Source organism: Ambystoma mexicanum, chromosome 1p (assembly GCF_040938575.1).
Source record: "Ambystoma mexicanum isolate Mex_15411 chromosome 1p, UKY_AmexF1_1, whole genome shotgun sequence".
Taxonomy (NCBI): domain Eukaryota; kingdom Metazoa; phylum Chordata; class Amphibia; order Caudata; family Ambystomatidae; genus Ambystoma; species Ambystoma mexicanum.
Window position 1 is genome coordinate 528,265,943 of NC_090921.1, and position 27,989 is coordinate 528,293,931.

At 47.0% G+C, this 27,989-nt stretch overlaps 1 protein-coding gene across 5 annotated transcripts in view; it reads left to right on the forward strand.

Moving 5' to 3' along the window:
- PIP5K1C (phosphatidylinositol-4-phosphate 5-kinase type 1 gamma) overlaps nt 1-27,989 on the forward strand; it is a 1,345,879-nt gene that overhangs the window by 485,355 nt on the left and 832,535 nt on the right. For all 5 annotated transcript variants that reach the window (XM_069649430.1, XM_069649429.1, XM_069649432.1 and 2 more), the window contains exon 7: nt 1,807-2,106. In XM_069649430.1, coding sequence (XP_069505531.1) covers nt 1,807-2,106 — 300 coding nt within the window. The remainder of the gene's footprint in view (nt 1-1,806; nt 2,107-27,989) is intronic.

Below are 27,989 nucleotides of genomic sequence, written 5' to 3' on the forward strand. Positions count from 1 at the left end.
TTGTGGGGATCTAGCACCCAGCCTCTTCATGACTCAAATTCAGTCAATGGAATATAGTGCCCTGACAGGTGTCTGTAACTCTTAGTCTCCATGGGGGATGTAGAACCAAGCTCACTGTTTTAATTCAGCTAGGAAAATAGTCAGATCCACTTCTTCCTCTTCTGCAGTTTTAGAGTGCAGGGTCGCTAAAGGTGTTCAGGAATATATTTCCCTTCCCACTCATAAGAAATGGTGTGTCCTTCTCGCTGTCAATTAAGGGGGATGGAGGGTTTTAGCCCCTCCCACGGGGTAGCTGTTTTCAGGATTCATAGCGGTCCAATTCCTAGGAGCCTTGTCTACAGCAGTTTGGCAGGTCTTTTTCAACTGCTTTCCCTGCACAGCAGCTGCTTCCTGGACCACTACCACTACCTCTGACCACCTCTTCTACTTTGCTCTCCTCCCTGGCCCTTTCTCTGGCTCTTATCTTCACGCTCTGTTTGCTGGGCCTTTTTTCATGCCCTGCCGTTTCTGTTTCTGATTGGCATGACTCTCCATTGCCTTGATTGGGGCTTTTGCATTAGTTAATTCACTCATTTTACACTTCCTCTTTAAATCGGCTCTCTGAGATATTAAAATGCCTGGGAACATCTGAATATCAACCAGAGGTTCCACACTCTTAATGACTCTTTTCTGATTCTGTTTCCTAATTTTACACTTCCATAGTGACCTTCTCTCTTCACGATGGTGTGCAGACCACAGTCTTCAGTAGCAGTATGAATTCCCAAGAGCACACAGAGAGCCTTGCACTCAAGCTTGAACTCGCAACTGTGCTCTGGTGCGGGCCTCTTACTGTGTGTTTATTTTTCTTGCCTTCCTGCCTTTTCTTTTCAGCCCCATCTGCACAGGTATTCCCATTGACTTACTGGGTCCTGTGGTGGCCGTTCTTTTCCTGCCACTCTGCTTGTGGTTCTCTGTATACCTTACCACAGCCCCCTTGAAGTGTTAGGCTTCAGCACCAACTGAAATTCTGGGTCGCAAGATTGAGAGCCTTGTCTACAAATCCAGATCACTTGGATCAGATCCTGACCATGTTCTTTAAGAGAGGGGAACTCTGTAGCTCCCACCCTGTACCTCCTACAGGTAGCTCTCGGTTCATGCAGTGTTCCAGCTCTGGAAAGCTGGCCTGCCAGGGCAGAGTTCACACCTGGCCATCGGATGCAGTCAGGGAGCTGATTTCGGCACAGAACATACGTGACATAGGCAGCAAAATAACATACCAAGAGCAGTACAACATTGGGGAGGAATGTGTAAGCGAACAAGGACCTATAAGGAAAAAGAACAGTATGCCAATGTAGAGGAGGGGTTAGGCAGTGAGAGTGGGCAGCATATGCTTGGTACTGACCTAGGTGGCAGAGGAAGTGCATGTTCATGTATCTTCGTTTCAAGGTTGAGGTTGGAGCACTTCTTTACAGAACAGTAAATAATGCCAATAGGTCCAAAACTGCAAGCCTGCTTCTTATGTTTCTTTAGTGGATGTTGCTTAGCACTCTTGTGAGGCAAGTTGTGAATGGCTCTGTAATGTAAAAGGTGCACATAGTATAAGTCGAACACATGTGGTATTAAGGGTTGAGGAAACTGTACAATAAAGTTGAAGAGCAATTAACTTAGATGGAGGTGTTTGGAGGTCTGATGGTTTACACTCCTATAGAAATATAGTTTTCACATTCTCCTGTGGCAAGTTTAGTAGACAACCACATGCCTAGCCTCTTCCTATTTTTACATGGACTTTGTATTCTCTTCTCCAACTACTCTTTCCTTTCTTTGCAGAACTTGAACCAGAACCCACGTACACTCCTGCCAAAGTTTTATGGGCTCTACTGTGTCCAGTCCGGTGGGAAAAACATCCGTGTTGCTGTTATGAACAATGTCCTGCCCCGGGTGGTGAGAATGCACATGAAGTTTGACCTCAAGGGTTCAACCTACAAACGCCGGGCATCCAGGAAAGAACGAGAGAAATCACGGCCCACTTTTAAGGATTTGGACTTCATCCAGGATGCACCAGAGGGTTTAATGTTGGATGGCGACACTTTCAGTGCACTAGTGAAAACACTGCAGAGGGACTGCTTGGTATGTCTTTTAATGTTCCTGAAAACATTAAGTGCCTCAGTTCCGGAATTAACTATTTCTTCATTCCGTAGCATCAAAATCCAAATATTCTACTTTGCCCTGCATCAATCCCAGTACTGGCACTGGCATTTTTAAATCATACACAGCTCCAGCTTTGTGTCAGTAACTCAAAGCCAGAACTATGCCAGCCTTGCGCAAAACATCAGTGCCAGCAGCACCCAAGACTTGTGCAATTACATGAGATGCCAACCTGCCATGTGCCTTGTTCTGATGATGAATTTTTACAGTAGCACACAAACCTATTTCTCTCTTGTGTATTCAGTGGTGCACGTGGATGGTTAAATTGCATCTTCACCTTGTCGAGGGATTCTTACTAAGCAGCATACTTCACAGGGAATTGAAGCACACATGGGCGATTGGCGTTAAGTTCTGACATTTGGCACTTACCAGCAAGTGTAGTCAAGTATTTTCTTGGGGTGGAGGTATGCTATGAGTAGCATGTGAGATGTAATGAGATGGACAAGCACTGTAGGTAAAATGTGAGGAATTAAGTTGCAAAGGTATTTTAGGAGAAAGGGAGTGTTTTTTTTTTTTTTAGTGCAATGTGGAACTGCGTGACTTTATCAAGGACAGTCAGGGTGGCGTGTGGGGGGGCTCGGTGGAGGTAGGGGGCACATTGACACCCATTTCTGATCTGAGAACATTCCGGAGGCACTGACCTATTACTGTGACCCATCTATTGCTCCGACCTTTGGGCAGTGGATCACCAGAAGGTTGTCATCAGTGGATTGTAGAGGATCAGATGAAACCCATTTAGGTTTTTTTCTTCAAAGTATATTGTAGCATCTTGTTGATGCACTTGAGGACCAATGAGAGGACATTGAATGTGATCTATGTGTGTACTGGGAGCTAGTGTGGCACCTTTAGTTGATCACATGTCAGTATTTCCTGAGGCCAAAATGAGGCATTCAGTGGAGTTTTGTACTTTTTTTCAGCATTTGAATTTGACAAAATGGGAGATCCACGTAGATGGCATTACCCTAGTCCATGCATGAGTTGGCCAAGAAATACCTGCCTGGAGGTGGTTCACTTTGGGAATGAAAGAGAATGATTTTAAACCGTTTCAACTGGAAGGAGGTTTTCTTTTCCACAGATCTCAGTTGTGAACCAAGGCTCAAATTGATGTCCCATGTGAATCTAAATTTCTTTTGCAGTATTATGGATCTTTATTTTCCTTTGAGGTGTATGCAGTACATATGTTTTTGACTGAAATTAGGAAGTGTTTGGGAACCAAGGCTAGAATCTGTTTCTAAATCATTGAGTTTGAGGCTGTTGGATTTAGTCTCCTTCAGGTCTATTTAGTTACCTGAGAACTGGTCTAATCTGTGTTTCCCGAGATGTGCAAATAGATCTGTATATCATATACGTATGAGTGAATGTGGTAGTCTTTGTGACGGTCCAGTAGCATTTTTTGATGCAATTTAAATCCTAGTAAGAACAGTGGGGAGCCCTGCATGCCCCATGTTGTGTTTCAGGAGGCGATCTCAGACTCGATGTCAGTTCTCTTTCTGACAAGAATGATGGGAACCATTCAGTTGTGCTTCTCTTAACCCCACTTTGGATAACCATCAGCCTAACTGGATGTTTTGGTCAACTGTAAGAAAGGTGTGGAGAGGTCTACTAGTGTTCTTGTGGAGATACTGTAGTATGCAAGCTCTATCAAATTGTTCTAGACCGTGACCAGACTCCACCTCATGGCGTGGGTCCGAAGCCTGATCACAGCCAAGTCTGGACCACTGCTGAAGTGACCACTTTCTCTGTTTTGGCTTTCCTGCTATGACACTGTAGTTGTCTGATTCTTTTGCATTTATTGAAGCTGTCTTTAGTGGTGCTGACAGGGTGGTTGATAAGGGAGTATTTGAAGACATTTGGGACTTCTGCGCATGGGGCTTCTATGGCTGCAAGACACGTTTGCTGTTTGGCTGGTCCCACGATTTGAGCTACTGTAGGATTGTGGATCCCTCTGTCTGGTAAAAATGTATCTGGGTTGGTATTAATGTTTGGTCTGGGGAAGGGGTGTTTGAGAATGCCTGCATTTGGGAAGAGGAGTGAGCAGTGTATATGGTGATGAATCAATGTTTAGAAGTGCTCAGATGGCGAGTTGATTGCTTCAGACACTTTGGATTAATATTTTTGCGTAGGCATTAGAATAGCTCTGTGGTGAGGGAAGACTTATTTTGTCTGCTTTGATGTCAGATGTCTGAGTTAGGGAGTCTTCATACCACTTTTGTATGGGGGTCAAGTTTGATATTGTTGAATGTAGCTGCCGTTGGCGTTGGTGGTGCTAGTTTTGAGTAGATGTTTGGTTGACAAGGTGCTAAGATTGTTTTCTGTGAAGTTTTTTTAAAAGTTCAGAAATATGAAGTTCTTGTTTTAAATTTGTTTATTTAAATAACATATTACGTTCTAATGAATACCTTAATTATCTTTGATATAGATCTACCAATGCCAGATGCTTTTGGAAGGTTTTTCAGCCACCAGGGTGTACCTTGCAGCTTTGCTCGATCTCGTTGCACTTCCATGATGATGAATGTAACTCTAGGGGCAATATATATATAGAGCCATTGACGCACCATGTTCTCCATTTCCTTTTTTCTATACACTGAGCAGTTGGTCAGATGGTGCAAGTGGATCTAGGTCCCATGATCTCTACTCACTTGTTAATCATTGGATGCTATTTTTCCTAGTTCTGTCCCTTTCTTTCCCTTCTTAAGCTTCCTACTAGCCACTTTTCTTTTGCTGTTGGTCATCTGGTGCAAGTGAATGTAGGTCATGTGCCCTCTGCCTCACCCACCTACTTCGACCCACCCCTTTGTTTCCCTTCTTAACTCCTCAATCCCAGTGCATCTCTTGCTCATGTGCCCAAAGCCAAGGGCAGACAAAGGACAGGGCAATTTCTGTTTGTTCTTGTTATGACCTGGAAAGGACCACAACTCCAAACAAACATTCCAGCAAGCCAGCATTGTGTGTATCTTGCGCCACTCATCACTTCCTATTCCCATCCTCACCCACACATGTTAACACCCAGTCCGTACCCTGCTCCAACGCAGCGAACCTCATCAAAATCCCTCTCATCACCACCCGCACTCCACCTCCAGAACAAAAATAGAACTTCACGCTCATAAATGCAAATTCTTCAGTACTGCTGTCACGGTGGCCTCAAGAACACACCAACTCTCAACGTTTTTTAAAATGTGTAGTTAAAGGCTCTCTAATGGCCGTACCTCTGCGTCTAACCTAGTGATTGGTGGTCCCTTTTACAAAAGGGATCCCACAACCCCAGGCTTCCCATTAGTTATTGGTAACCCCAACTATCTAATAAATGTCTGACGGTGATGGCTTAAAAGCAAATGCCTTATATCTCCAACTCTCCCTGGGAAGATTCTAGGTGGTTCATGACCAAAGGTCCCCAAAAGTAGTCTACAATGTCGAGCGTCTTTCAGATACACAGGCCTCACTTGGACTCATATTTCCAAGCCCTCCCATTCCTCTCCCTATGTCTTTCTGCCTCTCACCCTGTTCTCCTCCACTCCTCCCTCCTACTCCACCCACCATATTTCCTTTGTTTCCGTTTCAATTTCTACTCCGTCCCTCTGATATACCTCTGCCCTCTGATCTTACGATCTCCTACTTAGCACCAACCCACTACTATTCTCTCCTTTCCACACTACCATCCCTTTATCCATTGTACTAACCACTCTACTACACCTGTCACCCCTGTTTACATACTTTCTTTTTTTTAAATTGTTTATGGTAAAAAAACGTTTTACAACCTACAGATCAAACCTAAATACTAAACAGACAGATGAAACATGACCTATGAAACATACACAAAATAAAATGTCATGGAGTACAGTAGTACACAATTATACTTAAAAATGCACAACAATACACAGTAATACACAAAGGGGTAGTCAAAGAGACGATTCAACAGGGGCATTCAGGTTGCTTTCTCCCCCTTACCAACATCGTGCCCCCATGACGATGAAGACAACTTATTTCTCTACGAAAACTACCCCATTGGTGAGGAAAAGTACAGAAGGATAAAAATGGCTTAAACCAAATAATTAAGAAGAACATACTGAAAAACATGTCAATGCTAGATCTGCTACACATTATACAAGTCCACAATCCTTTTAGAAGACTCCTAACTATACCCGGATAGCTGAATGTTACTTAACCTCATGCATAGAAGATGGGGACCTAGAGTGCGATGTTTAATTTCTCCAGAACAGGAAACACTGCAATTGTCAGTGCTATATCATGCCCAGCCACAAGTCTGTCCCAAAAAGCAGCCTCTTGATGTTTCTGCTCACCCACACCAAACCTGCCAAACAATAAGTCTTGTGTACAAGGTACCTTCACAGTCCAGTAACAAATGCTTGAGGGATTGTTTCTCAGGATTAGCACAAACTCTACACAGGGCAGCTGCAAACTCCCCCAAACCCCTTTTGGCCAAAATCTCCCCTGTATGAGCCACATTTAAGCGAATTCTCATGAAGCCCTTTCGAGTTTCCAATCAGGAAACTTTAAAAATATTTAGCTAAGAACCTCAGTTTTGTAACCACTTTTTGAAACAAATTGATTGGAACCAACAATCTCATGTTATCTGTCGTTTCTATCCAGTCCATTTCTTCTAAAGCCTTCTTGACCTTTCCAAGGTTAACGATCAATGTTTCCTTATTCATATTGGCCCAAACTAGGCTTTCTCCAACATTAGCTTCTAATCCTGAGAGGATAGCGGAGCTCCGATTGCACAGATGGTGTTTAATATCACAATACAGTGTGAATTCCTGGGCCGTAATAATCAAGCAGAAAAGAGGACTTTTTCCAGCCCACCTGGCCCAATGTTTACATACTACCACCCCTTTCTCCATGCTGCTAATCTCCACGGGCACCCTTTTTTTCCAGCTACCCTCCATTTACTTTTCCACCCACCTTAAACACTCGCAGCTTAGTACCAATTTCTCTCATCAATCAATGCCTCATATTGCACACCTATTCAGTAATTTTCCACGCTCTTCTCCACTGTCCTTCCTCTGCCTGGTCTTCGTCCTCGGCCTCACCCAAATAACATACATTCCTACTCCCTGTTCCCTCCAGTGCTACCTCCCTCACCTGAATGTCTGAGACAACTGATGTCTTCCTTTTCCTCCTGGGAGGTGTTACAGGTATGTAAAAACATAAAAAGGGTCTTAAGCCCTGCCCCTTTCTAATGCACAAGTCCCCTCAGTTCTCACCAATGGCTGCCCTAATGCACGAGTCCCCTCAGTTCTCGCCAATGGCAGCCCAATGTAGCAACAACCGGTCTGTGTCCCAGTTTGTGTGATGGTTCCCAGCATATACAGGATGTCAGATTGACAAACTAACCGCTCTGAAACCTGGAAATAGATAGCAATATAATTCTTGTGGATGTCAGTGCTCTCTGCCGCACTGCAGTGCAATGTGCTTGGGTGTAGTCGCTATTGCTACTCTGGTTGCTTGATAGATGAGGCTTTCCTTCCTGGAGGTCTCTTGCTGTTTCTCTCCTGGTTGGACCCGTTACTCTTATTTCTCCCACCGGCTCTTCTGTAGTGCCCTATGGTAAAATTAAACAGAATTGTGAGCATGGTACAATCAAGGTATTGGGCAAGACAAGGTGGTACTTGAATTATGCATGAGGCACATCGTGAAGGGACAGGTGATGGGACCCTCCCAACTCCCGCATTCGCTTCTGGGGCATGACTGGCTCTGAGAATCCTTGTGGTAGGCTTCCCACCTCATGCTGAGAGGGGTACTTATCCCTGCTTCAGAGTGTCAGGTATTCAGTAGATTTAATTTTGCAATAATGGGTAGGTAGTCACTACAGATTAGATCTCTAATCTGCATGGACTACTATTCCTGGATATTGAATCGCTTTGGACTGCAGTTTAAACAGAGCTTCCCCTCCTGGGTCCCAGGGAATGTCAATCTGGAATTGCCTTATCTCCGACTTGTCAAAATTGATCTTGCACCCTGCTTTCGGCCCAAATTATTGTAATAATTCAATAATGCATAGCAGTGTTCTGGGACAGTGGCTAATATATAATAGTACTTTACCTGCCTGCATATGATAGTGTTCCATACCCTCCACGGTAATGACCTCCAATCTTGCTGTCAAATTTAGAAAAGAGGAAAGAGGCTCAATTTCCTGAGCATTTGAGACTGGGACAATGTACACCCCTTGCGTGTACCGATATAAATGAAATTATATTTTTTCTCCAGCATTGGATCTTTCATAGATTCAGATGCTTGAATATTCCCCGTCGTCATACTGGGAATCCTCAGTGATATTAATTTTTTTTTTTTATATAGCTACACTGCCAACTAGCAGTGCATGTGCATAGCCTATTGTAGTCTCTGAGCCATTCTATTGTGTAGTCCCTCCACCTCACTTTGATCCTTTATGGCTCCAACCAATGAGGTGGCAGGGCTTAATCCCCGCCCCCGGCAGCCATCTTCAGATTTTTCACCTCAGTCTAACAGACACAGGGAATCCTCAAGCTCTCTGAGCTTTTCAAATCTTTTCTACTTTTTTGTGGAATATATTTCTTTCAAATATATTCTGCTTTGTTCCCCTACTTAGGGGCTTTAGTCTCAGTGAAATCTTGAGACAGAAAACTGTTTTCACTACAAAATCGTTGTGTGAAATTTCTCTTCAGAAATGGCTGCACCTCAGGCTGTCAAGAAGCCTTCTCTGTTCAGGGACTGCAGGAGGTGCAAGAAGAAACAGGTTTACATGAAAGACCCACACGAACATTGCATTTATTGTCTGTACCCACATGACATCCAGAAATGCGATATTTGTAAAAACCTTTTCCACCAAGACCCTTCAGGACAGGCATAGAAGACTCATTTTACACCTGGAAGCCAGGGATCAATCTTCGGGCGAAGAGTCTGTCAGGACAGCTCCTGTCCAATCCAGCATTCCATCTGAGAGGCAAACTTCAAAGAGAAGGTCCTCTTCAGTGAAATGGAGTTCCTCTCCCATAGCTAAAAGCAAGAGGAAGCTGGAGTTGATGACCTTTCTGCCTCCACTGGACTCATCAAGCCAGAGGAAGTTACACTCATCAGCAAAATCTACCTCCAGAGGTAAGGGGGAGTTTGCAAAAAACTGGGGGAGGGGGGAACATGGGGCAGTCGTCGACGGGGAAGCCGTCCATGAGCGAAGGGAACGGTAAAGGCCTGTCATCGGCCATACCATAGACGAAGCCATCATCGACGACGATCACGCATAAAACGTAGTCGACGGCAAGATCATAGTCATCAGATTTATCGTCCACGAAGCACTCGTCGACAAAGAAAACACACCATTCGTCCATGAGGCATTCGTCCATGAGGCATTCGTCCACGACGCACTCGTCCACGGAGGACTCATCAACGGCCAAACCACATTCGTCGACGGGATTCCAAGCACATCTGTCGATGGAAGCACCGTCCACGGGACGCTCGTCAGCGAAGATAGCATCGCCCACAACACCGTCGGCTAGACCCAAAGTTCCTGCAGCTACTGAGGAATTGTAGTCCGAGGCGCCTTCTGCGCATGATACACCTGTCATTGAAGACCATCTCCTTGAGGGTACAGAAACTGAACCACTGGTACAGCAAGTTTCACCTCTAGGGGACATGGCAGAACTCCCTGATGTAATTCTCCAGGAAGAATTTTCAGATGCAGAAGTGGTGGAAGAGACCCTTCCCGAAACAGTCCACCTTGGCTGCCGTCCACGGAAGAGGCCGAATATCCTCATGACCCGATACTTATGTTATCTGTACAGAGGATTGTAGAAGAATTCTACAGACGTCAAAGGGAGAAGGATATCCCGACTGATCCATAGAATCGGAAAACCTTCAGAGAGACTCATCTCCAATTGCAGGCATGTCCAGAAGTTCACCTCACAGGGGTAGACCTCAAAAGCGGACGAGATCACCGACCCTGCTCGAAGACCTAGGAAAAGCACTCAGTGCTTCACCGACAACAGTCCCATCACCACAGTCATCACATAGACCTCGTCTCGATCTCCGGATAGAGATACAACAATGGTTCTGTCCACCATTTCGGTTTCAGATTGGCAGGAGGATCCTTTTAGAGAATTTTCTGACCTAGAAGAAGCAAAAATAACACGGGAGCCTGACGCAACCAGTGAGTGGGATGACTATGTAGTCGAGAAGCCCAAGAGAAGAGATTCACCAGGTGAGGCCTCACCGCCGGATGATCTGGGTTCCTTCCACACCATAATAGGAAAAGCTACAGAATTGTTTAAAATTCAGGTTGCATCAGAGGAAAGGAAATTGGTGCTTTATGAGCACAGGGACAAACGCAGGAAAACGGTGACCACCATCCCTCTCCTAGAAACCATCTGGGAGTCCGGATCCAAGATCCTATCTATGCCATTTTCTACTCTGGCTCGGGTGTCCAGACTAGAGAAGAAATATAAAGCTCCCGAGTCTGCACCGCTTTGTTTGAGAGGTCACACGAAACTGGACTCGGTTATCACAGTGGCAGCAAGAAAGAAACTCGCTAATCCCGCCTCACCCTTGTCGGCACCACCGGACAAAGACGAGCGTAAGCTGGAAGGTATCATCTTCTTCAGCGCTCACCATCAGAGCGGGTAATGCGCTGGCCATGACCGCAAGGTTCGATCGCAGGCTTTGGCTCCGCATGTCCAAATTGGCGAAGCAGCTACCACCAGAGCTCCAGGAAGAGGCTAGGTCTATAATTGCTGACGGTGAAGCAACATCGGATCATATGATTGACGCAGCGGTTGATGTGGCCGAATCGGGCTTCAGACAGATGGTGCACGGCACAGTACTCAGGAGGCAGGCCTGGATGAAGGCTACTCCTTTTAGGCCTGAAGTCCAAGCGCAGATATTAGACATGCCCTTTGATGGACAAGATCTCTTTGGAAAGACGATCGACGACCATCCGAAGGGAATCAAAGCAGACACAGCCCGAGCCATCAGTTCTTTTCATCCCTTTAGAGGCACATTTTCCAAATTCAGAGGATGCGGTCGGTCCTCGTATGGGCAGAAAGCACAAAAGCACAAGGTGGCACGTATCAAGACAATAAATATCAGTCATCCAACAGATACGCCCATAGAGGCAGGCGTGGCGCCGCTCATTGGAAGTCACAAGGCAAGTAAAACTGACTATCAAACACTTTCCCCTCAACGCCACACCCAGATGGGGGAGAAGGGTAAGCCAGTTCTTCCAGCGCTGGCAGTCATTTACCTCGGACAAATGGGTGTTGCAGGTGATCCGAAACGGTCACACCTTAGAATTTCTAGACCAACCTCCTTCCCTGCCTCCAACTTCGCGCAGAGTGCATATGTTACGGCAAGTCATGTCCGAGGTGCAAAAACTACTCCAGAAGGCAGCGGTAGAACCAGTGCCGTACTCTGAGGAGAAAGGGTTTCTACTCCCGCTTCTTCCTCATCAAACAAAAATGGTCAATGGAGGCCCATCTTAGACCTGAGGGCACTCAACAAATTTATCAAACGCATACTTCCATGTGCCGATCCATCCAGCACACACAGTTCCTCGGGTTCGTGGTGGGAGAGCTTCACTTTCAGTTTCGAGTGCTCCCGTACGGGCTAAAATCGGCACAGAGAGTTTTCACAAAATGCTTGGCACCGGTAGCTGCAAGGATGGCAGGAACGGAAGTCTTTCCTTCCCTGGACGATTGACTGATGAAAGCAAGTTCCGCTGCAAGGGCTCGCTCAGCAGTGTCGAGGCCCATCAGCCTCCTAAAAGAGTTAGGTTTTTCCATAAACAACACAAAGTCCTGCCCCGTTCCCAGCAAAACAGCTCTCTTCCTGGGAGCCGAGCTCGATACCAGTATTCCCAGGGTGAGGCCATCGACAGGGTAGCAGTGATTCTACGCTCAACATCGAGCTTCCTGGAGAAAGAGACAACATCTGTACGCTCTTACAAATCCCTTCTGGGCATGATGCCTTCGTGCAGATTCCTCATACCAAACTGCAGGCTACGCATGAGACCGGTTCAGGAGGCCCTGGACCACCAATGGAAACAAGCTCTGGGATGCTGGGAGGACATCGTCCAGATTCCACAGACGTTGCACAAAGCTCTTCGATGGTGGAATGTTCCGAGAAATCTTCTGCAAGGGATGCCATTCCAAGCACCGATATCTACCCTTCTGCTGAGGACGGGCGCTTCCTTATCAGGCTGGGGCGCTCATCTTGTGAACCTTCAAACCAAGGGCACTTGGTCAACACAAGAGTCCAAACTTCACATCAATGTGCGAGCTCAGAGCTATAAGGTTGGTGATAGCCTTCCTACAAGTGATAGCTGGCCAAGTGCTTACAGTCCAGACAGACAACACGACCTCCAAACAAGCAGGGAGGCACAAGGTCAGAAGTCCTATCACAGGAAGCCCAACAGCTATGGGTATGGGCCTTGCACCACAGAGTGCAAATCAAGGCAGCGCATCCTCCGGGAGTGGACAATGTCCTAGCGGATAGACTAAGCAGGGAATACACGTCGTCCCACGAGTGGGAACTGGACGAAAAGGAAACCCAACTGATTTTTGCCTTATGGGGCCACCCGCATATCGACCTTTTTGCCACCAGGAACAACAAAGTGCAAGAGGTTTGCCTCAAGTTACCCAGATTACCAATCACTGGGAGACGCATTCTCAGTAAATTGGACGGGGAAGTTCCTCTATGTCTTTCCTCCCATTCCCCTCATGGCGAGAGTACTTCGCATGGTGAAAGAACAGGATTGTTCTATGATCCTAATCGCACCAGATTGGGTGCGGCAAGTCTGGTACTCGACGCTGAAGCATCTATCTCGCCGGCCCCCAATTCGCCTCAAGATGCATCAATATCTGTTGACACAACAGAACCACAATGTCCTCCACCATGACCCGAGGAGCCTATCTCTCAAGGCATGGTTCCTGAGCAGCGCAAACTGATGAACCTGAAGCTACCATCAGAATGCTGGGATATCATCAGGGCCGCGGGAGCCCCTTCGACACAAGTTACCTACACCAGGAAATGGACCCGTTTCTCCAAATGGTGCGAGAACTCTGCAATCGATCCTCTCACAGTCTTGGTTGATCAGGTTCTGCCCTACCTGTTGTACCTGGCTAAGTCAGGGCTATCCTTGCCCTGTATCAAGGTCCATCTGTCAGCCATAGCGGCGCACACGACAACCCCGGAGATGCAATCCTTGCTTTCTTTACCAGCGGTTAAAGTCTTCCTGAAAGGGCAGATGCGTGCTTATCCTCCAACGCCTTCACCAGTTCCGAACTGGAGCCTCAACACCGTCTTGACAGCCCTCGTGCAACCTCCCTTCGAACCCATACACAGTTGCGAAGTGAAATTCTTGTCCTGGAAAACAACTTTTCTGATAGCCATCATATCAGCCAGAAGGATCAGTGAGTTACAAGCTTTGTCTTCTGAGTCTCCGTTTACTTTGTTCTAGAAAGACCGCATCATCTTAAGGCCACATCCTACGTTCCTTCCCAACGTGCTTTCGGAGATGACACTCACTGAGCGCATTGTTTTACCAACCTTTTTCCAGAATCACGCTTCTGAAGCGGAAAGAACATTACATTCTCTAGACGTTTCTAGAGTATTGAAGTTTTATTTACAGAGAACCAAGGAGTTCCGCTCCTCAAACTGACTGTTCATTGCCTTCTGTGGCCGTACAAAAGTTCAACATATCTCTAAACAAAGTCTGGCACACTGGGTATCGTCTTGCTTCACCCACTGCCATCAGATGAAAGGCGACCTTCTAATTAGACCGCCATCTGCACACTCCACCAGAGGAAGGGCGGCGTCAACAGCATTCCACGCAGGGGTAGCCCTGAAGGACAAATGCAGAGCCGCCACATGGAACAATCTGCACACCTTCTCAAAACACTACTGCCTGGCTGAAGATACCAACAAAGAAACTGCAGTTGGACAGGCAGTGCTCCGCCATCTCTTTGCATAAGGTAGGACCAGCCTCCTTTCCCGAGGTATGTAACCGTTGTGTTGCTGCATGGTAAAGGTTTGATCAGAAATATGTTTTTTCTGTATTTATGCATATATGCAATAAAAAGCATGTTTAACTGCTTGGTGTTCTATTCAAGCATCTGAATCTATGAAAGATCCAATGCTGGAGAAGTCTTAGTTACTTAAGTGTAACTGTATTTCTCCAGCATTGGTATCTTTCATAGATTCACATGTGCCCGCCCGCCTCCCCTGAGAGGCTGCTCCTATGCTTGGCATACATCATAATGTAACATCTACGGTTCAAAATCTGAACATGGCTACCGGGGGCAGAGCTTAAGCCCTGCCACCTCATTGGTTGGGGCCATAAAGGACCAGAGTGAGGTGGAGGGACTACACAATAGAGTGGCTCATAGACTACAATGGGCTTTGTACATGCACTGCTAGTTGGCAGTGTATGTATATTAAAATATATATGTTTTTAATAATTAATATCACCGAGGATTCCCAGTCTGTCGGGGAATATTCAAGCATTTGAATCTATGAAAAATGCCAATGCTGGAGAAATACAGTTACAGGTAAGTAACTAAGACATTTATATCGCGCTCGTACACAAGTGTTTCAGAGCGTGACCAGGCAAAGGGAGGGGAACAGGGGAGAACAAAAACAATCTTACTAGGCCCAGTGACTTTGAGAACGCCCAAGTGCATGGCAAAGGGGAAAGGGGGGAGCGGTGGAAAGTGGGGCAAAGAGAAGAGAAAAGAATGAATAAATAAGTGAAATAAATAAAGAAAAGCGATAAACAGTGGTAGTGCAGTCAGCAAGTGACGAGTGGTAGGTTAAGCAGATAGGGTATATCTGATAAGCGCTGAAGAGAAGTGGGTGGGGGACTGTATGGGTACAGATACAGACCCCAGTGCAAAGGGTGGCAGGGTGAGCAGGTACCTGGGCCCGAAGGACAGGGTGTGGCCAGGTGCACGGTGCCGAGAGAGAAAACAGATCAGCTGGGGAGAAGAAGGGCAAAGGCAGAAGTGAAGAGGAAGGTCTTGAGGTGCTTATGGAACTGGAGATGGTTCTCTAGTTTCAAGGTGGCTGTTCCAAAGGGAGGCCCCAGCCGAAAACCAAGATCTACCTCCTGCTCTTTTCTTTGAAAAACGACTGACCCTGAGGGAGTTAGAAGTAGTGGAGTGAAGGGCTCGAGAGGGGAGGTATTTACGGAGCGATAGTTGAAGGTATTTTGGACCCAGGCCCCAGAATGCCTTGTGGACAATGCAGAGGGTTTTACGTTTAATCCTTGCATCCATTGGGAGTCAATGAAGGGATTTCAGAACTGGAGGGATACAATCCCAGGGCTTGAGACCAAGGACAAGTCTCGCAGTCCTGTTCTGAATTAGTTGTAAAGGGTGGAGCGTGGAGGCAGGTAGAGTTAGAAAGAAGCTATTACAGTAGTCCAACCTAGAGAGAACCAGAGCTTGGGAGACAGTGAGCTTCTGATGGAAGGAGAGGAAAGGCAGACTACCTCTGGGGAGGTGCAGTAAGAAGTGAGATGTGTACAGAGAAGGAAAGTGTGGAGTCAAAGATGACCCCAATATTCTTGGCCTCGCAGGTAGGGGTAGAAGGAGGTCCAAGGAAGGCCGGCCAGTGAGGGGAAAGGATGGTGAAGGTGTACCAATGAGGAGGATCTCAGTCTTGTTGGCATTTAGACAAAGATCGTTGGCGGCACACCAATTTTGAATGGCGATTAGGCAATCAGAGATGAGGGAAGGAGAGTAGGTGGCTGAAGGAAGCCTGAAAATGAGTTGGGTGTCATCAGCATAGCACTGGAAATTAGAGCAGAAAATGGAAATGCAGTAGGCAAGAGTTGTCCCAGCTTGTGCCCCTGTCATACCATATAAGCCTGCTGTTGCTGCTCCGGTCTTGGCTGCATGGATTAAACCAGCCTCAACGCCCCGCTCCATGCTGTGGACTTTAACCTGGCCAAAAAGCATTGTCCGGGTGCCATGGACCAAGGCTTTTTATCCACTCATCCATCCCCTTCCACTCTGGGTTTCAAGGCAGCTACTTTGCAGACATAGCCATCTGCCAGGGAAAGCAATTAAATCTGTGTTTGATTGCAGTGTTTAGTTTGACAATTTGGCGTTAAGGGCTGTAAATACCACCTGCACCCTGGCCAAGTACATGCACTGATTGTGGAAAGTAATCTTGGAGGTTGCAGAGAATCTCCCAGTGACGGAAATAAAACAAAGGTTTAACGGCCTGGTCAATAATGGGAAAGGGGGCACGTCAAATCCTTCAATCAGACCTGGACACGGCTGACTGTGAGGCTTGTTCCATGGGTACAGGATGTGTCCTTTGTAGACCTTCCTGGATGTTGACATTGGGGTTCCCCTGGACATCCAGCCCACGCTTCTTGACATGCCCTTGAGGATTACAGCCTATTTGGGACCAATGCCGACAAGTCCCTGGAAAAGCTTATACCCTTCAAAGCTATGGCCAAGTCCCTTGGTTTATCCAATAAGCAATAGACTGCCTCCTCTTACTCTAGGGTGAATCTCTTTTGTAACTACTTCTCCTTTTCCCTCAGGCAAGCAGTTGCAGCTGCATTTTCATCATCAAAAGGCATAGGAGCACAGAGTTAGCATTGCATTGGCCTCCATCTTCTACGCGACCCTATGTTTAAAACCCCTCTGAATTGGTCTGTACGCCAGAGAGTGGCAACATTCCACTTGAAGCGTCTGAGTGTTACAGGTTGTCTCATAGGGCTATTGCTATCCTTTAAGTCATTTCAGGAAACCTCCCCCGATCATGCTCTTTCTCGTCCTTCTCCCACACTCCACAAAATGTCTTTTTGCTGGAGGAAATTTGACACCTTCTTGTAAGAGCACCATGGAGCTGGAATGGCAGTGTTAGAAATTACTGGAAGCTATTTAGCTCCTGCTTCTACACCAGGGGAAACTGGTTAGCTTGAAACCAACAGTTGCCAGGAACTACTTTTGGCTCCCAAAGGCAACCAGTGCCTTTAAAAAAACCTGCATGTGTGAGTGTTTGAGAATATAAATAAAGGAGAATTATAACACATTTAAATATAACTGACCATACATAATAGGCAAAATATAAATTTGTAGAGTGCTATGCACTCGCTCCTGGATTCCCAGTTGTATCTCCTGACTACTGGGTGATGTGACACCCTGGGGTTGGTTTTAGCTCTTGCTAAAGGAATCTTAATTTAAAACCCCGAATGGGCTGGTGCCAAATGAAGACTGGGACATGCATCCATCATGGATCTGAGGCTGCTGAATTTGTACCCGTGCAAGGACAAAATCAACATGGTAATTGTGTTTGTATAACATGTTATGTTAGGTTAGGTTAGTGTTACTTCTAGAGCGCACGGTCACCCTGGGGTATCTTGGCGCGTTGCAGCTAAAGCGCATGGGCCTATTCTACCTGAGGCTTGGCAGCCACATCTCTTCTGCTTGGAATGTCTGTTTCAGACATCTGTCGGCTACTACATGTGCTTCTCTACAGACTTTTGCCAAGCTATACTGCCTCTCTTCATTGTCGGTTCACAATGCTCACTTTGGTTGTGGTTTTATGGTTTAGGTATTGGATTCTCGCTATACTCCACCAGATTTTGTTCTGCATTGCAAGTCTATCTAAAATGAAGGAAATCTGTGGGACAAAGGATTCTATTAGAAGGACAAATTAGTTTCCCCACTCTGATGTTCCTTCTAATGGGTTAGGCATTCCTCCCAAAGATTCATCATCTCGCTCCCATCCTACCCATCCTGTTGGATAGCTTGTTCATTCATCCCAAAGATTCATCATCTCGCTCCCATCATACCCCTCCTTTGGATAGCTTGTTCATCTCTTGCTGTTCTGCATTCCAACAGACGCTGAGTACTAGAGGAAAAGGGCGGAATTGAGGTCCTGTGAAGCCTATGACTTCCAAGGCAGCCCCCAATGCCCAGTCATGTGTCATAGGCATCTGATGGAGTCGAGATGGGTGGACACAGAGCTGTATGGCTGAAAAGGTTTCTGAATACAGCTGGCGCTGGAAAATGCATAACAAAAATGAGGACTCTGTGGGGATGGGGGAGAATAACTGATCTGTTGACAGATTACCCAGAGATAATTTGTTGTTCTTGGAGCAGATAATCTATGGTGAAAAGATGGGCATTCAAGGGTTGGTGACGGCTGGAACGGAGATGGAAATTGCAAATAGGACCAAGATCTGGTCTGACCTGGACACGGCCTAACCAGAATACTTGGAGAATGATTGTTCGAAGGGATTGTGTCCTCCGACGTATTCCTTATCTAATGATATTTGTATCTCCAGCTTGCTGGCCTCGGAAACATTTTTTCCCAGTAGAGGGCGCTGTGCGTCGACGTCCGTCGAGTAGGTGTTCCTCGACAGCCACTGTATCGACGCCGACGTCATCATGCCTATAAATGGCCACGCTCAGCGTCCGTTGCTCAGTTTGTCAGTCGAAATATATTCATATTTCCTCGAGAAAACCGACTTGTACTCGATGGCTTCCTCCTCCGACCCGACTACTCCTCGGTCCGTTTTCAAAAAATGCCGAGACTGTGGGAAGAAAATGTCGTTGACAGATCCTCACAGGATCTGTTTGTGGTGTCTGCGAATCGAACACCAGTGTTGGGAGTGTGAGGAATGCCTATCCATGACGGCGAAAGCCTTGAAGGAGCATAAGGGGAAGCTCGAGAGAGGGAAGTCAGTTTTAACTTCCTCGAAAGTTTCCGAGGTAGAGTCGAGACATTCGTCTCCTCACCGTCGAAAGCATTCTCGGTCTAGGTCTCGAAGTGGCTCCCACCACTCGTCGAGGTCTAGACACTCGAAAAAGAGGCGTAGAACATCACCTTTGTCGTCATCTTCTAGTTCCCCTGAAAGAGTAAATTGCCCCACAAAACAAAGCTCTCAGGCTGAGTGGGAGGAATTCAGAAAAAGATGCTAAGCGTCTTCGAGAAAGCGGCCTCGACCCCCTCGAAGTCAGCTGAGGGTGATACCCCGGGTGGAAAGCCCAAAAAATCTAAATGCCGCGAGTTGCAGTACCCGGCGAAATAGTCGACCCGAAAGCGTCATGAGCCATCGGGAAGTAAAGCATCTTCGACGCCATTGTCGAAAACCCCTTCGAAGCATAGATCGACGCCGTTATCGAAGGGTTCTTCGACGCATCCGTCGATCGAGTCGACGCCGGCGTCGACATCGACGCCGATAAAAGAAAAACCCACGGCTACTCCACAGCCAACGGTCACACCGAGAGGCTCCGACACGACGTCGAGAACGTCGTCGACATCCTCGAGCAGGATTCCGATCCTCTCGAGTTCTTCGAGGCCTCTTCCAGTTTTCTCGACGCCTTTGTCGGCGCCTTCGAGGATTTTTACATCGGCGTCAACAACATCGACCTTTTCAAGGCCACTGATGATGGCTCCCTCTGCTTTAGAGATGGGTTTTATACCATTTCACAGGCCAGAGCATCCCCCCTTAACTTCAATTTATGAAGAAAGGGAAGATTCTGATCAAGAAAGGCCTTTTGGGCTGCAGAGGACCACATCACCTGAACCAGAGACTTTTGCCTCTGAGGAAAGAAGGTTGAAAGACCTTCAGGATGCATTGCAGGAAGCAAGTGGCCTAGACACTTCCCCAGAAGTGGAATTTGTCAAACCAGACCCAGGGGAACATGCTGAAACCCCTTATAGAACCCTAATGTCAAGAATTATGGAGTTCATGGGTTGGTCTGCGCCTTCACCTGTTTTTCAACAGGATGACCTCACAGATATTCTGGATAAAGGTCCACAGGAGAATCCTGTGGTTCCCTTTCATTCTGCTTTACAAAGAAAGATTTAACTAACTGGGAAACTCCTGAAGTTGTCCCTGTGGTTAACAAGAAGTTGTCAGCAAAATATAGGGTATCTGCTGCTGACCCTGAATACCTATCTAAGAACCCTACTCCAGAGAGTCTGGTGGTCCAGGCTGCAACTTCATCAGGCAGTACATCTGCATACCCCACTGCTACACAGGATAGGGATGATAAAAAAATATGATGCCATGGCTATGAAAGTCTTCTCGGCCTGTAGCATGGCTTTAAAATCTGTTAATGCGACTTGTACGCTCGCTAGGTTCAGCCACACTCTTTGGGAGTGTGCTTCATCAGCGGCTGACTGCCTCCAGGAAGGAGAAGAAAGGGACGCATTTTTAAATATCAGAGATGGTAAAGATGCAATGTGTGAGTCCCTTCAGACTGGCATTGATTCTGCTGACACTATCAGCAGGGCCATGATGGCAAGTACCACAATCCGCAGGCATGCGTGGTTCAGAAAGTCCGGCTTTGATTCTGACGTACAGGCCAGACTGTTAAATATACCCTTTGACGGCTCTTCCCTGTTTGGTAAGAAGGCGGATGACAGTTTGGAAAAACTGCAAACATCTAAGGCAGCAGCCAGGTCACTAGGGGCTGCAATCTGCCAAACTAATTTTCGTCCCTCAGGATCCTCTTGGAGAGGAAGGTCCTTTCGCTATTATTCCTCATATGGAAGAGGCAGAGGACGGCCGGCTCAAAGAGGCCAAGGCAAATTTACCCGTGGTGGACGGGGTAAAGGAAAGAAAGCCGCATCTGCAGGAGCCGCTTTACCTTCGGCAACTGCATCAGCCGCTCCCAAACCACTCTGAGGTCTCCCATCACAAGACACCTGTAGGGGGCAGTTTAACTCACCATCTGACGGAATGGCAGGCTATTACGTCAGATGCTTGGGCATTGGAGACAGTTGGCCAAGGTTACTGCCTGCCTTTTCTACACATCCCTCAGAGCCATCCACCGGGGAACAGCTCTCTGAAAGTACCAGATCCGCTCCTCTTGCAGGAAATTGTAGACCTGCTAGAGAAAGGTGCCATAGAACCGGTACCTGTAGCGGACAGGAACAAGGGCTGGTACTCCCCCTACTTTCTCATACCAAAGAAAGACGGAGGACTGAGACCCATCCTGGATTTACGAGAATTGAACAAGTTCCTCAGGAAGGACAAGTTCAAGATGGTAACTCTCTCTCAGATCCTTCAGGCCCTTCAGCTTCAGGACTGGTTGGTATCTCTGGACCTTCAGGCTGCTTATTTCCATGTGCCAATCCATCCCAAGCACAGGAAGTACCTGAGGTTCGCAATTGGCAACTCTCATTATCAATTTCGAGTTCTGCCATTTGGGCTGACCTCCTCCCCGAGGGTCTTCACCAAGCTAATGTCGGTTGTGGCTGCAAGTCTAAGGAGGGAAGGGATTCACGTCTACCCCTACCTGGACGATTGGTTGATCAGAGCAGTTTCTTCGGAACAAGCTCGGATCCAACTAGATTATGTCTGCCACTTCCTTCACAAGCTGGGCTTCTCCCTCAATTTAAAGAAGTCACAGATGATACCATCACAGAGACTCCAGTTCATTGGAGCAGTCCTGGACACGTCCCTGGGAAAAGCCTTGCCACCAGAGTTGAGGGCTCAAGATATTCTGCAGATGGTCACCAGGTTTCAAAATGCCCAACGTCTCCCAGCCTACGATTTTTTGAGGTTGCTAGGCCTCATGGCATCCTGCATCTTCCTTGTGCCAGAGGCTCTCCTGAGAATGAGATCCCTTCAGTGGGCACGGAGGACTCAGTGGTCACAATTCTCAGGGAGGATGACAGATCTCCTCCGGATTCCGGACAAGGTAGCCTATGACCTTCATGGTGGGCCTCTCCAGAGAACATCTTGAAAGGAGAACTGTTTTGGCAACCATGGCCGGAGATAACAGTAGTCACAGACGCCTCACTCACGGGGTGGGGAGCCCATGCCAACGACTTGGCCATCAGCGGTCGTTGGTCTCCATCGGAGTCCAGACTACACATCAACCTGTTGGAGCTGAGAGCCATCAGACTGGCACTGAAGGCTTTTCTGCCGTCTGTACGGGGGAGAAACGTCCTGATAATGACGGACAATACAGTGGCCATGCACTACCTCAACAAAAGAGGAGGCGTAGGGTCACTGCCACTGTGCAGAGAGGCGATGCAGCTCTGGTTTTGGGCAATTCAGGAAGGAATCTCTCTATCGACAATTCACCTAGCCGGAGAGAAGAACTTGACAGTGGACGCTCTGAGCAGGCAGAACCCAGTCTCCCACGAGTGGGAGATAGCTCAGGAAGTCCTTCAAGAGATCTTCGCCCTTTGGGGAACCCCTCAAGTGGATCTGTTCGCCACCAGTATCAACTGGAAATGCGACAGTTTTTGCTCAAGGGAATTTCACCCGAGAGGAGCTCTAGGAGAAGCGTTCGTAGTGGGCTGGGAGTTCCCACTTCTGTACGCGTTTCCTCCGGTCCCTGTCATTCCTCAAATGATCAGGAGGTTGAGAAGGTTTCGGAAGACCATGATCCTAATTGCCCCGGATTGGGCCAGGAGAACCTGGTACCCGTTCCTTCTGGACATGTCCATCCATCCTCCAATTTGTCTACCGTACAGAGAGGATCTTCTCTCGCAGAAGGGAGGTCAGGTTCTCCATCCAGCCATCAAGACCCTCAACCTTCACGCTTGGTATCTGAAAGGTTGAGGTACAAGGATTTGGACCTTCCAGATGATGTCATGGAAGTGTTGCTTTCAGCCAGAAGGCCAGCAACTAAGACTCTATACCGCTGCCGTTGGAATAAATTTTGCAGCTGGTGCAGAGAAAAGAATATCGAACCCTTTTCATGTGGTACACCTGCGGTGTTATCCTTCTTACTTTATTTGGCAAATTCAGGCCTTCAAGTTGGCACTATTAAGGGCTATCTCGCAGCGCTATCGATCTTTAAGCGCACTGCAGAGGAGCCATCGTATTTCAAAATTCCATTGGTAATACAATACCTGAAAGGTCTAACTAATGTTTACCCTCCAAGACCATTCCAAGTTCCCTTATGGGACTTAAATCTAGTTTTAAACTTCCTAAAGGGTGCTCCTTTTGAACCACTTCACTCTTGTTCATTGAAGTTTCTCACCCTCAAAACTGTTTTATTGGTAGCATTAACATCTGCTAGAAGGGTTAGCGAGATACAAGCACTATCTTGTAAACCTCCTCATACAATTTTTCACAAGGACAAAGTCGTTCTACAGGTGAAGCCTAACTTCCTCCCAAAGGTAGTTTCTGAATTTCACATTACTCAGAAGATTACTTTACCTTCATTCTATCCTCCTCCCCATCTGGGGAAAGAGGAAGAGAGACTACACAGGCTGGACCCTAAGCGAGCCTTAAGTTTTTATATCAGTAGACTTGCTAAAATTAGACAAGCAGACCAACTCTTCGTAGGTTACGCAGGACATAAGTTGGGATTACCAATAACCAAACAAAACATCTCCAGATGGATTATTTTAGCCATTCTGGAATTCTACAAACTGGCAGGGAAAGAGCCCCCTCAAAATCTAAGGGCTCATTCGACCAGGGGTATCGCAGCCCCCTCAGCTCTTCAAAGAGGGGTACCAATTAGAGACATATGTGCGGCTGCCACATGGTCATCCGCACATACCTTTACCAAATTTTATAGCTTGGATTCCTCCTCTAGTCAAGAGACTAGATTTGGCAAAGCTGTGTTACACTCTGTTCATTCTTAAAGAGTAATAGGGCATCTTTTACTCCCACTCTGTCATAAATCTCCCTCCGTCTCACCTGTGATCGGGATCTCCCTTGTTCGGCCGCAGGACTCTTCCTGTGGGTGGTTCGGGTCTTGAATAGGCTCGCCCAAGCCTCGTCAGGTCGCAGAGCGCGTTCAGAGTTCCGGGAAGTTCGTGGTTCCAGGGTGTCCAGGATCAGCGATAAACAAGCAATGTAGGGGGGAAGTCCAGGAACAGGAAAAAAGGCAAGGAAGGAAGAATGAGGATCAAGGAAGCAAATGTAGAGAGCAAACACACGTCGGGTCACTATCGAAGATAGCGTTGAGACGCGCGGACCCGCAAGGGCGTGACCAATTTATAGTACGTGCTACGACGTCAAAGCTAGTGCGTAGCACGGAGCTTGGTACGGCCATGTTGGGAGGAACAAGGAGTACAAGCCCTTTGTGACAATGACCATGAGGTCCAGAAGGGGCAATTTCGCCGCGTCATGACAGCATGCCCCCTCCGAAGACTGGTTCCTCCAGGCTTGCCTGGGTGAATAAGATGGAATCTTCTGAGCAAACGAGGGTTCTTTAAATTAGAAACTGGTTCCCTTGTTCTCTTGCTAGGGGGGGTAGCCTTTCCACTCGACCAGATATTGTAATCGACCCCTTCTATACCTGGAATCACATATCCTGGACACCTCATATTCCAACTGGTCGTCCATAACAACAGGTGTGGGTTTGAAGGGTTTTCGAGTAGAACTAATGTAGGGTTTCAACAGGGAAGTATGGAAGACTGGATGTATCTTCTTCCAGGAATACGGGAGCTTAAGTCGGAAGGAGACAGGATTGATGATCTCCTTTATAGAAAATGGACCATAATAGCGAGGAGCCAATTTGTTTGGTCGTAGATGTCGAGGTAACAGTTTCGAGGCTAGCCAGACTTGATCGCCAACTGAATAGGAAGGTGATGGTCTTCTCTTAGAGTCCGCATATCTTTTGGTTCGAGTCTGGGCCCGTTCTAACTGATCCTTGGCCTCTCTTTGTAAGTCGATCAGCGTCTGAATCCAAGAGTCAAGGGTAGGTACCGGAGTAGATTCTGGAAGAACTGATGGTAAAACAGACGGATGATAACCTTGACTGCAATAGAAAAGGCTGATCTTGAGAGCTGAATGATCTGAGTTATTGTAGGAGAATTCGGCTAAAGGTATAAGGAGAGACCAATCGTCTTGAACCTTGGTGGCAAAACAACTAAGATATTGTTCCAGGGTTTGATTTACTTGTTTCGTTGCCCCATTGGTTTGTGGATGATAGCCTGAAGAAAGGGCACGTTGGATTCCTAGAACACGACAGAGATGTTTCCAGAATTGTGAAATATATTGAGGTCCCCGATCCAAAATAATCTTGGAAGGGAGGCCATGAAGACGAAAAATATGTTCCAGGAAAGTTCCAGCAATTTCTGAGGAAGATGGTAGTTTATACAATGGTGTAAAATGAGCTAGATGAGTGAACAAGTCAATGGTTACCATGATGGTTGTATATCCTCGGGAAGGTAGTAATTCAAAAATGAAGTCGATGGCAATAACTTCCCAGGGTCTGGTTGGCAACGTAGGTTGTAGAAGCAGACTTGCCGGCCTCTGATTATCGTATTTGTTCTGACTACAAATTGCACAGGTCTTGATGTATTGAACTACACTGGACTTCATCCCTGGCCACCAGAACTGTCTTTGTATAAGACGGAAGGTGTTGGTTACCCCTCGATGGCTGGAGTGAAGAGTATCATGGCATATATTCATTACCTTCTGTTGAAGTTCTTTTGTCGGAATGACCACTGAATTGTTCTTGAATAAATATCCTTCCTTGATTGTCAAACGCCAGGGACTTTTCTCGGATATGTCCTTCCAGAGTTCAGATGATTGAGTCTGTACTCTGATTTGTTCCAGGAGATTGAACGCTTGAGCTACAAAGATTGTAGGTGGAAACATTTTAGGATATATCTTATCCTCCAAGGGAACGTAGTCGGGACGCCAAGAAAGGGCATCGGCAATCATGTTTTGCGGTCCAGGAACATGTGAGATTTGAAATTGATATTGAGCAAAGAAGTAGGCCCATCGAGCTTGTCTACTGTTCCTGCACTCCATGGATTGTAGGACCTGAAGATTTTGATGATCAGTACGGACTTGAACTGGATATTTAGCACCCAGGAGTAGATGTCTCCATTCAGTGAAGGCATGACGAATGGCCAATAACTTCTTCTCCAGAACTGAGTAGTGAGTCTCACTGGTAGTCATGGTCCGTGAAAGGTAAGCAATGGGATGTTCCAACTTATCATCGGATTCTTGTTTTAAAACTGCTCCTATGGCGTAATTGGAGGCATCTTTTTCCACTAGAAAAGGACGATTTATGTCCGGTTGGGCCAGGATGGGGGCCTTAGTGAATTCTTTTTTCAAGCGTTGGAATGCCTTGTCTTGTGGACTCTTCCTGTGGGTGGTTCGGGTCTTGAATAGGCTCGCCCGAGCCTCGTCAGGTTGCAGAGCGCGTTCAGAGTTCTGGGAAGTTCGTGGTTCCAGGGTGTCCAGGATTAGCGATAAACAAGCAATGTACGGGGGAAGTCCAGGAACAGGAAAAAAGGCAAGGAAGGAAGTATGAGGATCAAGGAAGCAAATGTAGAGAGCAAACACACGTCGGGTCACTATCAAAGATAGCGTTGAGACGCGCGGACCCGCAAGGGCGTGACCAATTTATAGTACGTGCTACGACGTGAAAGCTAGTGCGTAGCACGGAGCTTGGTACGGCCATGTTGGGAGGAACAAGGAGTACAAGCCCTTCGTGACAATGACCATGAGGTCCAGAAGGGGCAATTTCGCCGGGTCATGACAGCCTCCAATCACATACCACTGCTATGGGTGTCTGTCATAGATAAGGAATACGTCGGAGGACACAATCCCTTCGAAGAACAAGTTACTCCTTACCTGGTAACGTTCTTTCGATGGGATGTTCCTCCGACGTATTCCTCATCGCCCCTCCCATCCATCCCGCAGTAACATTTCCCTTGTGGTTGCAGCTTACGCTCCTTCAAGGCTAGTAACCATTCATGCAATAACTACCTTACTCTACAAAACGGAACTGAGCAACGGACGCTGCGCGTGGCCATTTATCGGCATGATGACGTTGGCGTCGATACGGTGGCTGTCGAGGAACACCTACTCGACGGACGTCGACGCACATCGCCCTCTACTGGGAAAAATGTTTTCCCAGGCCAGCAAGCTGGAGATACAAATATCGTAGATAAGGAATACGTCGGAGGAACATCCCATCGAAAGAACGTTACCAGGTAAAGAGTAACTTGTTCTCCTAGTGGTGTCTTTTGCAGGATACTGCCAAGTTACAGTGCTTTCTTTTGGAAAGTGCTCTAAAGGTCATATCTTTTGCCGAGATTACAAGTCTGTGGAAGATGGATAGTCCAGAAATTGAACAATCCAGGAGTCAGGAGGGTTTAGTGTAGATTATGCAGAGCTCTAGCATGATTGGTTACCGCTTTTGAATGCAGGGTATTCATATCTGTTATATAGTGGGAGGATTTCCAGATTAAGTCCTGTGACGATTTTCCATTCCAGAATAAAAGAGGGACTATAGTTGTAAATTACATTCGAAGGGATTGTGTCCTCCGACGTATTCCTCATCTTTGATAGATCTCCAGCTTGCTGGCCTCGGAATTTTTTTTTCAGTAGAGGGTGCTGCGCGTCGACGTCCCTCGAGCCGATGTCCCTTGACGGCCTCCGTATCGGCGCCGACGTCACCACGCGTATAAATAGACTTGCGCAGCGTCCGTTGCTCAGTTCCGTTTTTCCGCGCTTCGTGGGGCTTCGGAATGTCGTTGCTCAGTTCTTCAGTCAAATATATTGATATATTCCTCGTGAATACCGACTCGTACTCGATGGCTTCCTCACCCGGACCGACGACTCCACGGACCGGCTTCAAAAAATGTCGAGACTGTGGAAAGAAAATGTCGTTGATGGATCCTCACAGGATCTGTTTGTGGTGCTTGGGAATCAAGCACCATTGTTCGGAGTGCGAGGACTGCATGTCCATGACGACAAAAGCCTTGAAGGAGCGTAAGGGGAAGCTCGAGAGAGGTAAGGCAGTTAAAACTTCTTCGGAAGTTTCCTCGGCGGAGTCGAGATATTCGTCTCCTCGCCATCATAAAAGACATTCTCGTTCGAGATCTCGAAGCAGTTGCCATCACTCTTCGAGATC